The 17,023-nt window shown below is 40.9% G+C and overlaps 1 protein-coding gene across 1 annotated transcript in view; it reads left to right on the forward strand.

Annotated features, from left to right (window-relative positions):
• Positions 1-7,754: 7,754 nt before the first annotated feature.
• USP54 (ubiquitin specific peptidase 54) overlaps positions 7,755-17,023 on the forward strand; it is a gene marked incomplete at both ends in the record, with an annotated part of 97,237 nt that continues 87,968 nt past the window's right edge. Inside the window, 1 exon segment of the mRNA XM_080693549.1 lies at positions 7,755-7,901. Within this exon segment, the coding sequence (XP_080549675.1) occupies positions 7,755-7,901 (147 nt within the window).

Genomic DNA, 17,023 nt, shown 5'->3' on the forward strand with positions numbered 1-17,023 from the left:
GGAAACCTTCTACCTACGGGCTACACTCCCAGACCTATTTTATTTTTTATTTGGAAACAGGGTCTCTTAAGCCAGTGAGGCTGGCTTCGAACCTGTGCCATCCTTCTGTTTCTGCCTTCCAAGCACGGGGATTACAAGTGTGCACCACCACGCCCACGCCCAGCTATTCTTTATTTTGAAACAAGGTCTCACTAATCTTGCAGAGGGCCTCACTAAGTAGCTCAGCCTCCTAAGTACTGGGATTATAAGTGTGTGCTACTTGCCCAGCTCTATTTTGATGCAGAGTCTAAGTTGTTGAGAGTCTCGCTAATTTGCTGAGGCTAACCTCAAAACCTGGTCCTGTCTCAGCCTTCCAAGTACCATGATTATAGGTGTGCACCACTGAGCCTGCTACGGAAAACATTTAAAAAAAAAAAAAAGATAATTAAGCCAAGTGTGGTGGAGCACACTTGTAATCTCAGCATTAGGGAGGCTGAGACAGAAGGATCCAGGTTGCCGACAGCCTCAGGTATTTAGTGAGGCCCTTCCCAACTCAGTGAGATTTGTTTCAAAATAAAAGAATAAAAATAGGGCTGGGGGTGTAGCCCGGGGGTACCCCAGTACCCGCCACCTCAAAAAATAATTAGAGCTGGACATGGTGGCACATGTCTGTGATCTCAGTATTTGGGAGGCTAAGAGAGAAGGATTACGGGTTTGAAGATAGGCTCTGCAATGCAGGAAGACACTGTTTTAAAATAAAAAGTTTGAGCTGGGCGTGGTGGCGCACGCTTGTAATCCCAGCATTCGGGAGGCTGAGACCTGGAAGATCGCGGTTCGCGGACAGCCTCAGCTACTTAGTGAGGTCCTCTGCAACTCAGTGAGACCCGGTTTCAAAATAAAGAATAAAAAAAATAGGGCAGGGGGTGTAGCTCGGAGGCAGAATGCCCCTGGGTTCCATCCCCAGACCCGCAAATAAAATAAAATAAAATAAAAAGTTTGAAGCCAGGCGTGGTGGATCACACTTGTAATCCCTGTGCTTGGGAGGTGGAGACAGAAGGATCACACAGGTTCAAAGCCATCCTCACTGGTTTAAAAGACCCTGTTTCCAAATAAAAATATAAAATAGGTCTGAGAGTGTAGCCCGGAGGTAGAAGGGTTTCCAGGAACCCCAGTACCACCAAAAATAAATAAAAAGTTTGAGCTGGGCATGGTGGCACATGCCTGTAATCCCAGTATTTGGGATGCTGAGACAGGAGGATCACAGGTTTGAGGACAATCTCAGCAAGTAGTGAGATTTTCATCAATCTAGTGACACACTGCTTTCAAATAAATAAATAAATAAATAAATAAATAAATAAATAAATAAATGACAGAGGGGTTAGCTTGGAGGTAGAATGCCCCTGGGTTTAATCTTCAGTGCCACAAAAATAAAATATTATAAAATAGAATAAAATGAAAAGTTTAAAAAATGGCCAGGAGCCTAGCATGGTGGCACACACTTGTAATTCTAGTACTTGGGAGGCTGAGACAGGAGGATCACAGGTTCACACCCAGCCTTATCTACTTAGAGAGGCTCTCTGCAACTTACTGGGATCCTGTTTCAAAATAAAGAATAAAAAAATAAAATAGGGATGGGGAGGGGGTGTAGCTCAGAGGTAGAATGCTCCTAGGTTCAATCCCCAGTACCAAAAGAAAAAGAGAAAAAATAGCCAGGGGTGTATCTCATGTATCTCGGAGGTAGAATGCCCTTGGGTTCAATTCCCAGTACTAAATAAATAAAAATATAAATAAAAAGGTTTGGGGATGTAGCTTAGTTGTAGAGCACCCCTAAGTTCAATCTTTGGTACCATAAAATAAAACCTAAAAACAAATTCTGTGTGTGAACAACTTTGGAACAGATTGTTTCTGGACAAATAATGCATTCTACCACTGAGCTATACCCCCAGTGCTTTTTATTTTTTATTTTAAGACAGGCTTAAGCCGGGCATGGTGGCACACGCTTGTAATCCCCGTGCTTGGGAGGCTGAGACAGGAGGATCGCACGGGTTTGAAGCCAGCCTCAGCTACTTAGTGAGGCTCTCAGAAACTTAGTGAGACCGTTTCCAAATAAAATATAAAAAAGGTCTGGGAGTATAGCCCAGAGGTAGAAAGCCTCTGGGTTCCACCCCCAGTACCACCAAAAAAAAAAAAAAAAAAGACAGGCTCTAAGCCAGGTGTGATGGTACACACATATAATCCCTGTACTTGGGAGGATGAGACAGGGGGATTGCAGTTTTGAGGACAGCCTCAGCAAATAGTGAGACTCTCATCAACCTAATGAAACCATTTCAAAATAAAAATAAAATCAGGCTGGGGGTGTAGCTCAGAGTACAATGCCCCTGGTTTCAATCCCCAGTACCAAAAAAATAAGTAAATAAAGTCAGGCTGAGGGTGTAACACACATGCATTTCTTCTTCCTCTCCCTCCCCTATCCCCCTCCCTCAGTTCCTCCCTCCTCCCTTCTTTCTTTTTCAGGCTGTTGTGTTCTTCTTGTTTCAGTCTCCAATGTACTGGTATTATAGGTATATACTACTGTACCCTACTGTCACTTTCTGTTTTTTAGGTATGTATGTGTGTTTCCCTCCCTCCCTCCCTCCCTTCTTTCCTCTCTCTTTCTCTCTTTCTTTCTTTCTTTCTTTCTTTCTTTCTTTCTTTCTTTCTTTCTTTCTTTCTTTCTTTCTTTCCTTTTTCAGTATTGGGGATTGAACCCAGGGGCATCCTACCTCCAAGCTATGTCCCCAGCCATATTGTTTATGCTTTATTTGGAAACAGGGTCTCACTAAGTTGTGTAGGGCCTTACTAAATAGCTGAGGCTGGCTGAGAACCTGCAATCTTCCTGTCTTAGCCTCCCAAGTACTAGAATTACATATATGGACCACCCTGCCTGGTTGTGTGTGCTTTTAAATGTATTTCCTTCCTTCTGAATCATCTGAAAGTAAATTGCACATACCATGCTCTTTTTTTTTCTTATTTTTAATTTTTTTTTTTTTTTTTTTTTTTGGTGGTACTGAGGATGGAACCCAGGGGCATGCTACCTCCGAGTGACACCCTCACCCCTATTTTTTATTCTTTATTTTGAAACAGGGTCTCACTGAGTTGCAAAGGGACTAAGTAGCTGAAGCTGCCCATGAACCATGATCCTTCTGTCTCAGCCTCTGGAATGCTGGGATTACAAGCATGTTCCACCATGCCTGGCAGATATCATGCTCTTTTATGCTGAAATACTTAATATTGCCTACAGAACTCTTGTTCTTTTTAAAATTTGTTAGAATTATGTAATGGTGCTATATTCATTTTCTCCTGTGTCTTCAGTAGATGGCATTGGATATTATGCCTTTTGGTCGTGGCCCTTGAACTAAACATTTCATCCAAACAGTTCCCAGGCCCGTTTTTACTGCCTCCTTGCCTTTGTTTTGTTTGGCTCTCACCTTTAGTTTCTGACACACCTAAAGCAAGTGTGAGAACTTACTGCATTACTGTATATAATGCTGCCATTCAGAGCCTGAGAATAATTTTCTGCTGCGGTATTTCTCCCTTTGCTCCCTGTAGTCAGGTGTGTGTCATAGGGCAGGCTGAGTTTCAGTAAGTTCCTAATGTGGGTACTGGAAACCCCACCTTCCTGCCAAGTCCTTCTGGCTTCGAGCAAAGTGGAGGCTTGGCATTTGTCATTCCTCTGCAGCAGTTGAGCTGGAGGAATGCTGCCTGGCTTGTTAGAAGTTGCTTAGTGGCCTCAAGTGGGGTGTGTACAAGGGTGTGTGTAGAGAGGCGAGGGTCTTGTAATCTGTGTAAGAGATGTGGGTTCCTACCTGATGCTGTGTTAATCATCAGGAGGTATTTATTGAGTGCCTTTTTATGACTGGCACCATGATAGAAGCTTTTAGGATAGTATAATAAAATACATAAGTAAGTATAGTAATGCCTGGTGTGGTGAAACTTGCTTGTAATCCCAGTACTTGGGAGGCTGAGACAGAAGGATCACAGGTTCGTGGCCAGCCTCAGCTACTTAGTGAGGGCCTCTGCAACTTATTGAGACCCTGTCTCAAAAAAAAGTAGGGCTGGGGATGTAGCTTGGAGGTAGAATGCCCCTGGGTTTAATCTCGAGCACCTGGTTGGGGGGGGGGGGGAGTAAATGTAATGGTTAAAAGGTTCTGCCACTTATCAGCTTTGAATTGGGCAAGAATATATATATTTGTAGTACTGAGAATTGAACCCAGGGGCATTCTACCGCTGACATATACCCCTGCCCCCTATATTTTATTCTTTATTTTAAAACAGGGTTTCACAGAATTGAGGAGGGCCTCAATAAGTAGCTGAGGCTGGCTGTAAATCTGCAATTCTACTGTCTAAGTCTCCCAAGTACTGGGATTAAAAGCATGCACCACTATGCCCAGCTCAAGTAAATGTCCTTTAGCCTCATTTTATTCTTCTGTAAAATGAAACTTACGTGTGTGTGTGTGTGTGTGTGTGTGCGCGCGCGTGCGCGCTACTGGGGTTGAACTCAGAGACATTTGAACTCCACCCCACCCAATTTTATTTATTTGGAAATGGGGTCTCACTAGTCTCACTAGGTTGATGAGCATCTCATCCCTTGCTGAGGCTGTCCTCAAACTTGCAATCCTCCTGTCTCAGTCTCCCAAGTATTGGGATTACAGGCATGTTCTACCACACCCGATTTAAAGCTAAACTATTAATAATCTACCTGTTTGCTATTGTGAAGATAAATTAAAGATCAATGTTGGCACATGCCTGGGGCTAGTTTTTATTTTATGTAGTCATATTCAAGACATATGACTGATATCATATAAAACAAAGTAATAAAAATGTAGTCAATGTTATATAATCAGATAATTGTGAAATGTAGATTATGAAGATTATAATAGTCTGGGAATTTAGAGGTGGGAAAGAACAGTCTTGTTCAAACATCTAGTACTCGTGCCTTAGTTTTTCTACTGGACATGCTATGGATAATGCTAGGTCCACTCCTAGAAAGCGATTAAGATGTCAAAGCATTGTGTGTGTGTGTGTGTGTGTGTGTGTGTGTGTGTGTTACTGGGGATTGAACCCAGGGGCATTTTACCTTCAAGCTACATCCCTAGTGCTAATTTTTTTTATTCTTTACTTTGAAACAGAGTCTCACTAAATTGCGGAGGGCCTCACTAAGGAGCTGAGGCTGGCCATGAACCTGCAATCCTTCTGTTTCAGCCTCCCATGTACTGGGATTACAAGGGTGTGCCACCATATCTGGCTGGTTTTGCTTTCTTTTTTTTTTTTTTTTTTTTTGGTGGTACTGGGGTTCCTGGAAGCCCTTTTACCTCCGGGCTACACTCCCAGACCTATTTTTATATTTTTGAAACAGGGTCTCTTACGCCAGCGCGGCTGGCTTCGATCCTGCGCGATCCTCCTGTCTCCGCCTCCCAAGCACAGGGATTACAAGCGTGTGCCACTACGCCCAGCGTTGGTTTTGCTTTCTTATGTGGTGAATGTGGTGGGAAAGAAAGGATAAGCTTGAGGAACTGTTTGAAATTTAAAGCTCTTATTTTTTTTCTTATATGGACATGAATTTTATAGATGATTTTCTTCTAGAGGAGATGATTGTTTTGGTACGTACTCACTGTCACCTCAGGGGTATTTCAGTTAGTTGAAAACTAAAGTTGGAGCTAGGATTAAAGCATATGCTTGTAATCCTAATACTTGGGAGGAGAAACGGGAGGATTGCAGGTTCAAAGCTAGCCTTGGCAATTTAGCAAGGTCCTCTGCAACTTAGTGAGACTGTTTTTCAGTAAGAAATAAAATTGGGTTGGGAGTATAGCTTAGAGAGAATGCTTCTGTATTCAATCTCCAGTACCAAAAAAATAAAAAGTTGGTCAATTGATGACTCTGATTGTGAGCCCCTCTGGTATAATCTGAGAATTAAATGATTTATAACCCAATTTATCTTTCTAGTCCTCTGGGGAATATCAATCAATCAACGAACCAAACAAAGAAACATGGCAGGAGAAGATTTAATTCTCTTTGACTGGATGTTAAAGAGACGGTTTATTCACCATCAGTGTTTCTTGGATGGGACATCTTTACTCAGAACAAGAGTCCAGATTGCTAATTTCTTCCTCCCCCTTTTAAGCAGGTTGTTTATAACAATACACAGAGCAGACACCTTTATTAAATCCATCCATCCATCCACCCATCCATCCATCCATCCATCCATCTTTGTGTGTGTGGTGCTAGGGATTGAACCCAGGTGCATTCTACTACTGAGCTATACCCCAAACCTTGTTTGTTTGTTTGTTTGTTTGTTTGTTTGTTTGTTTATGGTGGTACTGGGGTTCCTGGAAGCACTTCTACCTCCGGGCCATGCTCCCAGACCTATTTTATATTTTTATTTGGAAACAGGGTCTCTTAAGCCAGCACGGCTGACTTCGAACCTGCGTGATCCTCCTGTCTCTGCCTCCCAAGCGCGGGGATTACAAGCGTGCACTACCACGCCCGGCAACCCTATTTTATTTTTAAAGTGGAAACTGGGTTTCGCTTGGTTGTTGAGGCTGGCTTCAAACTAATGATCCTCCTGCTTTAGCCTCCCACGCACCTCCATTACAGTTGTTTGTCACCACGCATAGCATGAAGAAAACACCTTTAAAAAGTGCTTTACTCTCAACATCCAAAGGAAAGTTCTAGTTTAGTGTGTTCTTACTTAGTGTTTTTTTTTTTCTTTTTGTTAGCCTGATTCTGGAATGTAGGTATTTGTTTTTTATTTCTAACTGGTTCAACTTTTCTTTTCCTTCAAAAAAAATTTTAGAGAAGCTGCTTATAAACTGATAAAGCTAAAGTTTATAAAGCTGCTTATAAACTGATAAAACTCAATACCGTTGAGTGTTAGAAGTGCTTTTTGTTGTTGGTTTTTCTCCTCTTTTTTTTTTCTTATTTGGCACTGTTTGCCAAGGTTTCAAGTTTATAGTGAGAGGTGAGGCAACGTTGATCTTGGCAGAACAGTGCAGAGCCAGTAGTCATTAAGTGACGCAAGCTTTTGATTTTTTTTCTTCTTTCTGTTAAAGCTCTCTGGCACAGCTGGCTATGCTAGTTCCAGAAGAAAAGAGTAGAGACATTCTGAAGAGCTGGTTGGGATGATAGAAGAAGTTTGAGAGACATTAAAAAGAAGCAGCAAAGAACAGAACAAAAAGCCCTGGATAATCCAAACACGCTTCTGAGCTTTGTGGGATTTTGCCAGTTGTTCAGAAACCGAGTGTTTGTGACAGAGGATGATGGGACAAGACAATAGGGGGCAAGGAGGATTATTTTGGATTTCTGCTTATCTATCTGCCTCTCCTTCTAGTTGGAAAAATCTTCAGTCCACAAGAAGCATTATAAACAAGACCGAGGAACAGGTTTTCTCCTGATCCTGGATGCTGTTGGAGCTGAGGATTACATCCATTTTACCAGGACATTTGGAGACTGTTCAAGAAAGAAGCAATACTGAAAGACTTCTCTGCATTTGTTCTATGCTGTGTTGAATTTTGAACATTGGAACAAGTGAGGGACAGCTCTATCATCTGGATCTAAGAGGATGCCCGAGTCCTTTGAGCTACATATGTGATGTTTTGGAAGGTTGTTAACTCAAAGTCTTTTAATAGAAACTCACTAAACTCTGGATTTGCTTTCTTTTGAGGGTTTCAGCTGACGAAAATTCCCTGCCAAAAAGATACAAAGCTTTCTCTGTGTTTTCAGGCTAAATGTGAACAATAATGTCTTGGAAAAGAAATTATTTTTCGGGGGGCCGTGGTAGTGTCCAAGGGATGTTTGCGCCTCGAAGCTCAACCTCCATAGCACCCAGCAAAGGTCTCAGCAATGAACCTGGACAAAATAGCTGCTTCCTGAACAGTGCCCTGCAGGTAAGGGTGATTTCTTTCTTTTCAGTGAACTTAGGCTTTTAGTTCTGATGCTATATTTCTGATAACTCTTTTAAGTAAAATACTGTAGTCTTGAGGTCAGTAACCCGAGATTTTTTTTTTTAGTTTATCAGTGTGAACTTCGGCAAGTCTTTTTATCTCTTCAAATATCAATTACCTTATTCCCTGCGCTTAGGAGGCGGAGACAGGAGGATTGCACAGGCTCGAAGCCAGCCCCGCTGGCTTAAGAGATCCTGTTTCAAAATAAAAATATAGAAAAATAGGTCTGGGAGTGTAGCCCAGAGGTAAAAGGGCTTCCAGGAACCCCAGTACAACCCCCCCCAAAAAAAAATCAGTTACCTTATTTGTAAAATGTGAATTTATAAAGCCGGGCGTGGTGGCGCATGCTTGTAATCCCCGCGCTTGGGAGGCGGAGACAGGAGGATCGCGCTGGTTTGAAGCCAGCCTCGCTGGCTTAAGAGACTCTGTTTCCACATAAAAATGTTAAAAAATAGGTCTGGGTGTGTAGCCCGTGGGAGTGTATCCTGGAGGTAGAAGGGCTTCCAGGAACCCCAGTACCGCCAAAAAAAAAAAAAAAAAAGTGAATTTATAATGATAATAATGATACTAGAAATAATAATGATTGTAACTACCATTATTTATCTGCCTAAAGAGGGGTATATGGACAAGGTAATCTTTCAACTTGCTTATCAACTTTTTCTTAAACAGTCTTCATTGTTTCCTGTTTGTGTGTGTGTGTGGTTCTGGGGATTGAACCTAATTCCAGGAGCATTCTACCTCCAAGCTACACCTCTAGGCCTATTTTTTATTTTTTATTTAGAAACAGGGTCTCACTAAGTTGTGGAGGGCCTCACTAAGTTGTTGAGGCTGGCCATGAACCTGCGATCCTCCTGTCTCAGCTTCCCCAATGCTGGGATTATAACAAGGGTGTGCCACCACGCCTAGTTTACTATTCCTTTTTTCTTTCTTTCTTTTTCTTTTTTTTTACAAGATACCTTAACACACTGGTGGCTTTTCTTTAGTATAGAAAGCAAAATTCTTTTCACAAGTAAAAGACTTCTAGGTATGTTGTTCATGTCTCATAATTTTCATGCTTGTAGCCCACACACTGAATGGAGTCCAGTGTCATTCACTCCTCCATTTCCTTCCTCTGTGCTTTCTTGTGTTGGCTCATGATTGGTGTCTGGTTAGATGTATTTGAAAAGAACTAGTAGAAAGTAAATTCCCCTAAGGTGATCTACCCTAGATTTTCCCTTTTGCTGTTGTATGCCATCTCAGTAGTCTTAGAATCTCAAAGCTTTTCCTCTGTCTGCTCTGCCTATTTAGGCCCATAGAGTATTATGTTCATTTTCTCTGGCCTAACTTTTAAATAATTACTTTTTCTTTTTTTCAACTTTTCACAGTAAAAGTAAATTAGGTTTACTACCCAGGATAATTATACTTGGATAAAAATATTAGCTTGATTCCTCAGATACAATGAAAAAAATTGGCTTGCTATGAGAGAATAAGACAGGATAATGTATTTGGTATAAAGAACTCTGGCCTGAAGAATTAGGATACCTGGATACTAGTTTTAGCTGTTTTATAGACTAGCCATATGACCTTGTACAGGTAATAGTGCCTGAGTTTCCTCATTTATAATACAACAATCTTGCCAAGCTTATCTATGTAATAAAAGTTTTGAGCATGGTGGTGCATACTTGTAATCCCAGTACTTGGGAAGCTGAGATAGAAAGATCTGGGTTAGTGGCCAGCCCCACAGCTCCTTAGTAAGGCCCTCCACAACTTAGTGAGACCCTGTTTCAAAATAAAGAATAAAAAATAGGGATGGGAGTGTAGCTTGGAGGTAGAATGCCACTAGAATTAGGTTCAATCCCCAGCACCACACAAAACAATTTTATACTGTCTCTCAGTTTTCAAGTTTTTATTTGAAAACATTAAACATTTCTGCCAGAGCTGGGTATGGTAGTGCATGCTTTTAATCCCAGCATTCGGGAGGTGGATACCGAAGGATCACGGTTCACGGACAGCCTCAGCTACTTATCGAGGCCCATCGCAACTTAATGAGACCCTATTTCAAAAATAAAATAATAATAGATGGTCGTGGTGGTGCACGCTTGTAATCCCCGTGCTTGGGAGGTGGAGACAGGAGGATCGCGCAGGTTCGTAGTTAGCCTCGCTGGCTTAAGAGACCCTGTTTCCAAACAAATAAAAAAATATAAAATAGGTCTGGGAGTGTAGCCTGGAGGTAGAAAGGCTTCTAGGAACCCCAGTACCACCAAAATAATTAATAATAATAATAATAATAATAATAGTCTGGGAGTGTTGCTTGGGGGTAGAATGCCCTTGGGTTCCATCCCCAGTATTGCAAAAAGAAAAAAAAATTCTGCCAGGCATGGTGGTACACACTTGTAATCCAAACATTTGGGAGGCTGAGACAGGAGGATCAAGATTCATGGCCAGCCTCAGCTACTACTTAGGCCCTTTGCAAATCAGTGAGACCCTATTTCAAAATAAAGAATAAAAAATAGGGCTGGGAATATAGCTTGGAGGTAGAATGCCCTGAGTCCCATCCCCAGTACCACCAAAAACAAAACAAAAAACAAAACAAAAAACCTATGCTGTCAATCCTGTAGAAAGAGTTTAAATATTTTCTTCAATTTCTACTACAAATTTCAGTCAATTGATAATGTTGGTTAGAGTTTTCTCCCAGATGATGCAATATTAGGTTTTGAGTGATTTTTTTTATATACTGATAATACTTTTTGTAATTGTGTATAAAAGCAAGCAAAATAGGATATATATATGTTTTTACCTCCTTCTTAACTATAGTTCTATTTTTGTAATTCTGTTTTTTCCATATGTTCTATTGATACTGTTGGTTGAAACAATATTATCTATTAGATTACATTCTTTTTCTCTTGGTACTGGGAATTGAACCCAAGAGCATTCTACCTCCAAAGTGTATCCCTAGCCCTGCTTTATTTTTTAGTTTGAGACAGTGTCTTGCTGGTAGTTGAGGGTCTTGCTAAGTTGCTGAGGCTAACCTTGAACCTGCCGTCCTGTCTTAGCCTCCCAAGTACTGGAATTATAGGTGTCTGCCACCACACCTAGTTTATTACTTTCCATTCTGATGTTCAGTGCCATATACAACACACACTATGTGTACACACACATACGCATTTCTATATCCATACTTAACAGTTTGAAGCATTGATGGTTTTGGAGTCCCTATTCTAATCATGTTACAAGTTGAAAATAACTAATTGTTGGTATGAACTAATCTTTTTTTTAAATTGGTATTGGGATTGAAACCAGTGCCTTTATACCTTCTGGCTGCACTCCCAAGCCTTTTTATTTTTGTTAGGAAACAGGGTCTTGCTAGATGTTTGAGAGCCTTGCTTAATTGCTGAGGTTGGTTTCAAACTTGCAGTCCTCCTGTCTGTCAGCCTCCCATGTATTTAGATTACAGGCATGTGTCACTGTGTTTTAAACTAATCATCTAATGTTTTTTTCATTATTGGGGATTGAACTCAGACATTCAAACTCTGAGCTATACTCAGACTTTTTAAAATGTTTTTATTTTTGTTTTGAAATAGGGTCTTTCTGGGTTGCCAAGGCTGTCCTCAAACCTTTAATCCTCCTTACTCAGCCTCTTATAATCTTCAGATTTTTTTATATGGAATACTATGTTTGCTACAGATATATTTAGCCTACTGTACCTGTTATAAAAGGTTTATTTTCGCCGGGCGTGGTGGCGCACGCTTATAATCCCTGCTCTTGGGAGGTGGAGACAGGAGGATCACGCAGGTTCGAACCCTGTTTCCAAAAATAAAAAAGTGTAAAATAGGTCTGGGAGTGTAGCCCAGAGGTAGAAAGGCTTCCAGTACCACCCCCCCAAAAGGGCATTATATAGCTTGGTGTGGTGGCACATACTTGTAATCCCAGTATTTGGGAGACTGAGACAGGAGGATTGCAAGTTGGTGGCCAGCCTCAGCAACTTAGTGAGGTTCTCTGCAGCATAATGAGATCCTGTTTCAAAATAAAGAATAAAATAGGGCCAGGAGTGTATGTCAGAAGTAGAATGCCCCTGGATTCAACCCCAGTACCACATACACACATACACATACACACACATTAAAAAGAAAAAGAAAGAAAGGAAGAAAAAAAGAAAATGGTGTTATTTATTTGGGAGCATAGTGTGTTTCAAAGATTTTGTAGAAAATGTATCTTGAGACTTATGTTAGAAGATAAGCTCCTAAGATGTGCTTTGATTCTTGGGCTTGAAAAGTAGTTCTTTTTCTTGTATTAGTCCATATTTTTCTAGTGAGGGCAACTTCCTAAGGCATTATGCTAGAAAGGACATCATTTATTTTATTTTATTTTTTAATTTTTTTTTTTGTGGTGCTGGAATTGAGCTACATCCCCAGCACATTAAAAAAAATATTTTTTTTGAAACAGGTTCTTGGTAGGTTGCTGAGAGTCTCACTACTTGCGTAAGCTGTCCCTCAAACCTGCCTCCTTCTGTCTCAGCCTCTCAAGGACTGAGATTACGGGTGGGCACCACCTCGCCCAGTAGATATTTTTTTTAAAGGTACTGGGGATTGAACCCAAGCGTTCTTGATTGCTAGGTAAGTGCTTTATCACTCAACTACACCCCCATGTTTTTAAAATTTTATTTTGAGATAGGGTTTCACTAAGTTGCCTAGGATAGCCTTGAATTTTTTATCTTCCTGCCTTAGCTTCCTGAATTATAGGTATGAACCACCAAGCCCAGTTTGTATTAGGATTTGTCAAGTGGTTTTGTCATGCTTAGACTGGGCTTCTGGATTTTTGAAGAGGAAGAACACAAAAATAAAGTATCATTATATACCATCAAGGGTACATATAGTAAATACGATTTATCATTGTTGATATCACTATTATTTTCATCTGATTGACTTAAGGAGGTCACACCTCATAATTTCAAAAATTGTGAACTATAATAGCCGGGCATGGTGGCGCACGCTTGTAATCCCCCCGCCTGGGAGGCTGAGACAGGAGGATTGCACAGGTTCGAAGCCAGCCGTAGCTACTTGATGAGGCTCTCAGCAACTTAGTGAGAACCTGTTTCCAAATAAAATATAAAATAGGTCTGGGAGTATACCCTAGAGGTAGAAAGCCTCTGAGTTCCACCCCTAGTATTACCGTATTACCAAAAAAAAAAAAAAAAATTGTGAACTATAGCAAAGATAAAATTCCATGCTACAATTCAAATTATTTTTAGTGCTGGGAATTCAGCCCAGGGCATTATACATGCTAGTCAAGTGCTTTACCATCAAACTACATTTCTAGTCCCTTTTATTTTCCAAGGCTGGCCTGGAATTTGAAGTCTTATTGTCTCAGATTCCCCAGGGGCTGGAATTAGAGGTGTATTCAAGTTTAAAAAGCTTAAAAATGTTCTTATTTCTGGGCGTGGTCTGCAAACTTCTTCTTCTTGTAATCTCAGTACTTGGGAGGCTGAGACTGGAGGATAGTACAGGTTTGAAGCCAGCCTTATCTATTTAGTGAGGCTCTCAGCAACTTACTAAGACCCTATTTCCAAATTAACAAAAAAATTCTTATTTTTTTGTGAACCATTAAAATAAACCCTTATTCTTCAGATATATATTATACACACACACACAGGCATATATATTTTTTAATTTTTTAATTTTTTGCTGGTGCTGGGGATCAAACCAAGGGCAACACACAAGCTAAACAAGTGCTCTACTACTATACTGCACCACTGCCCTATTTTGTGTATTCAATTTTTTTTTTTTTTTTTTTTTGGCGGTACTGGGGATGGAACCCAGGGGCATTCTAACTCCAAGCTACATCCCTGCCCTATTTTTTTTTTTTTTTTTTGATAAAGGATATGTAACATATAGTAGCTTAACCATTGGAATAAATTTTAGAATTTGTAGATAACTATAATTACAAGTCTATGTAAGTTAACAGCAGTGATAAAAATATCAAAGAATAGCTCATAAATCTAGAGGACAGCACTAATAATCAGAAAGCTGGGCAAGGTGGTGCACGCTTGTAATCCCAGTACTTGGGAGGCTGAGACAGGAGGATCATGGTTTGCGGACAGCCTCAGCTACTTAGTGAGGCCCTTTGCAACTCAGTGACCTTGTTTCAAAATAAAAAGAATAAAAAATAGGGCTGGGGGTTTAGCTTGGAGGTAGAATGCCTCTGGGTTCCATCCCCAGTACCTCAAAAAAAGAAAATGTTAACTTCTACGTAACATGTTATTACTGGCTTTGTTATAAGTTAAATACACTTGTGTGTCTTAAGTATCTTCTAAAATGCAAAGCTAAAAACACACTTTACAAAACAGGCATGGTGGTGCACACTTGTAATTCCAGTACTTGAGAAGCTGAAACAGGAGGATTGCAGGTTAGATAATCAAATACAGTTTAAGAATACACAAATATAAACCATAAAAATTTCTACTAACCTACTCTCAATACTTGGGAGGGTGAGGGAGGAGGATTGCAGGTTAGCAGCCAGCCTCAGCTACTTAGTGAGGCCCTCCACAACCTAGTGAGACCCTATTTCAAAATAAAGAATTAAAAATAGGGCTGGGAGTGTTGCTTGGAGATAGAATTCTCCTGGTTTTAATCCTCAGGACTGTAAAAACAAATGAACAGCAACAAAAAATACCACAGTACAGGGAATATTCTACCCTAAGCTACACCCCAGCCCTATTTCTTCTTCTTCTTCTTCCTCTTCCTCTTCTTCCTCCTCCTCCTCCTCCTCCTCCTCCTCCTCCTCCTCCTCCTCCTCCTCCTCCTCCTCCTCCTCTTCTTCTTCTTCTTCTTCTTCTTCTTCTTCTTCTTCTTCTTCTTTCCTCCTCCTCCTCCTCCTCCTCCTCCTCCTCCTCCTCCTCCTCCTCCTCCTCCTCCTCCTCCTCCTCCTCCTCTTCTTCTTCTTCTTCTTCTTCTTCTTCTTCTTCTTCTTCTTCTTCTTCTTCTTTGTGTGGTACGGGGGTTTGAATTATTTGTTTGTTTGTTTTGGTGGTACTGGGGGTGAAACCCAGAGGCTTTCTACCTCTGTGCTATACAGGGTCTCACTAAGTTGCTGAGGGCCTAAGTAGCTGAGGATGGCTGCAAACCTGGATACTCCTGTCTTAGCTTCCCAAGTGCAAGGATTACAAGAGTGTGCCACAACACCTGGTTTATTCTTTGAGGTGGAGTCTCACTAGGTTGTGGAGTGCCTCACTAAGTACCTGAAGCTGGCCACGAACCTTCTATCCTCCTGTCTCATCTTCCCGAGTACTAAGATTAGATTAATAGAAATTTTTATGGTTTATATTTCTCTATTACTAAACTGTATTATAATTATCTTCAAGCAAAGATAACTAAAGTGTAATAAAACACTTGGCATTACAAATCATGCCACTTTGATTTAAAAAAAATGGGTAAATATACATGTATTTATATTGGATATATATATATATATATATTTATATATAGATACAATAAGCTGGGTATGGTGGTGCATGCTTGTAATCCCAGCATTTGGGAGGCTGAGATGGGAGGATCATGGTTTGCAGACAGGCCTAAGCTACTTAGTGAGGCTATTTGCAACTCAGTGAGACTGTTTCAAAAAAAGAAAGAAAGAAAAAAAATAGGACTGGGGGTGTTGCTAGGAGGTAGAAAACCCCTGGGTTGTTCCATCCCCAGTACTGCAAACACACACACACATACACAAACACACACGCACACACACACACAGAGTAAAATTTATATGGAGAACAAAATATATTAAGGGTACATGTTTCTTTTTCTATGACTGAGCTAGTCCAGTAAAGAAAAATTGGGTCAATTTCAGAGGACCCTGATAGATTGATAAATGAGTTAAAAACCTGACCTATTATGTTTGAGCTAACGTGGATCAGTCTTCATGTAATCCTTTCCACGTGCTGCACTCCTAAAAAGAGATCTGTATACAGTAAGCAGCAAAGACATATGGTAATAAAATCTATGTCTGAGAGCAAAGGCAGCCTACAGGTAAGAGGCTACCCCTGGTCAAGACTCTACCTGGAATTACCAAGGTGAGAGTGAGAACCTTAACAAACGGATCACACAGTCACTTTTTTTTTTTTTTTTTTGGTGGTACTGGGGTTCCTGGATGCCCTTCTACCTCCGGGCTACATTCCCAGACCTATTTTATATTTTGAAACAGGGTCTCTTAAGCCAGCGCGGCTGGCCTCGAACATGTGCGATCCTCCTGTTTCCACCTCCCAAGCACAGGGGTTACAAGTGAGCACCACCACGCCTGGCACACGGTCACATGTTTAACTAAAGGTATGAGAAGATGTATAAGTAAATTGGTTAAGTATGATACTATCAGAGCAATAACAGAAGAAATGAATAACATTTCTGCCATGTTCCTGAGATGCTTAAGATCCTCCAGAGAGCTGGGCATGGTTGCACACACTTGTAATCCCAGCGCTTGTGAAACTGAGACAGGAGGATCGCACAGGTTCAAAGCCAGCCTCAGCTACTTAGTGAGGCTCTCAGCAACTTAGAGAGACCCTATTTCCAAATAAAATATAAAACAGGTGGGAGTATAGCCCGGAGGTAGGAAAGCCTCCGGGTTCCAGCCCCAGTACCACCATAAAAAAAAAAAAAAAGATTCTCCAGCAGAGATACCCTCATAATTGACCTAGACTTCCATAAGGAACAGACAATATTGGGACTCATTTTATTAGCAAATCAGTCCCAGATATTAGGAGAGAACTCTAAAAGCAGGAAATGGAACCTTAGTCTCCCATTCATCACCTTTTAATTTTGGCCTTTGGATTTTTCAAAACAGAGATAAGGTAAATGAAATTCAGAACCAGAAGAGACAAATGCAAACACAGAGACAGCCCCACTTAATTGCCCTAGCATCGGTTAATAAGTCCCTACCTCCTGAGAGATACCTAAGGCTCCCAGAGAGGAAAGAAACTCGAGGCCTTGCACCTGCCATTATTGCAAAGAGCCTGGGCATTGGGTCAAGGACTGCCCCAAGCAGAGTCCTTGTGCACCTGGGATGTGCCCCCTCTGCAAAGAGGAAACACATTGGAAGCAAGA

This window comes from Muscardinus avellanarius (genome assembly GCF_963383645.1).
Source record: "Muscardinus avellanarius genome assembly, chromosome: 4".
Lineage (NCBI taxonomy): Eukaryota > Metazoa > Chordata > Mammalia > Rodentia > Gliridae > Muscardinus > Muscardinus avellanarius.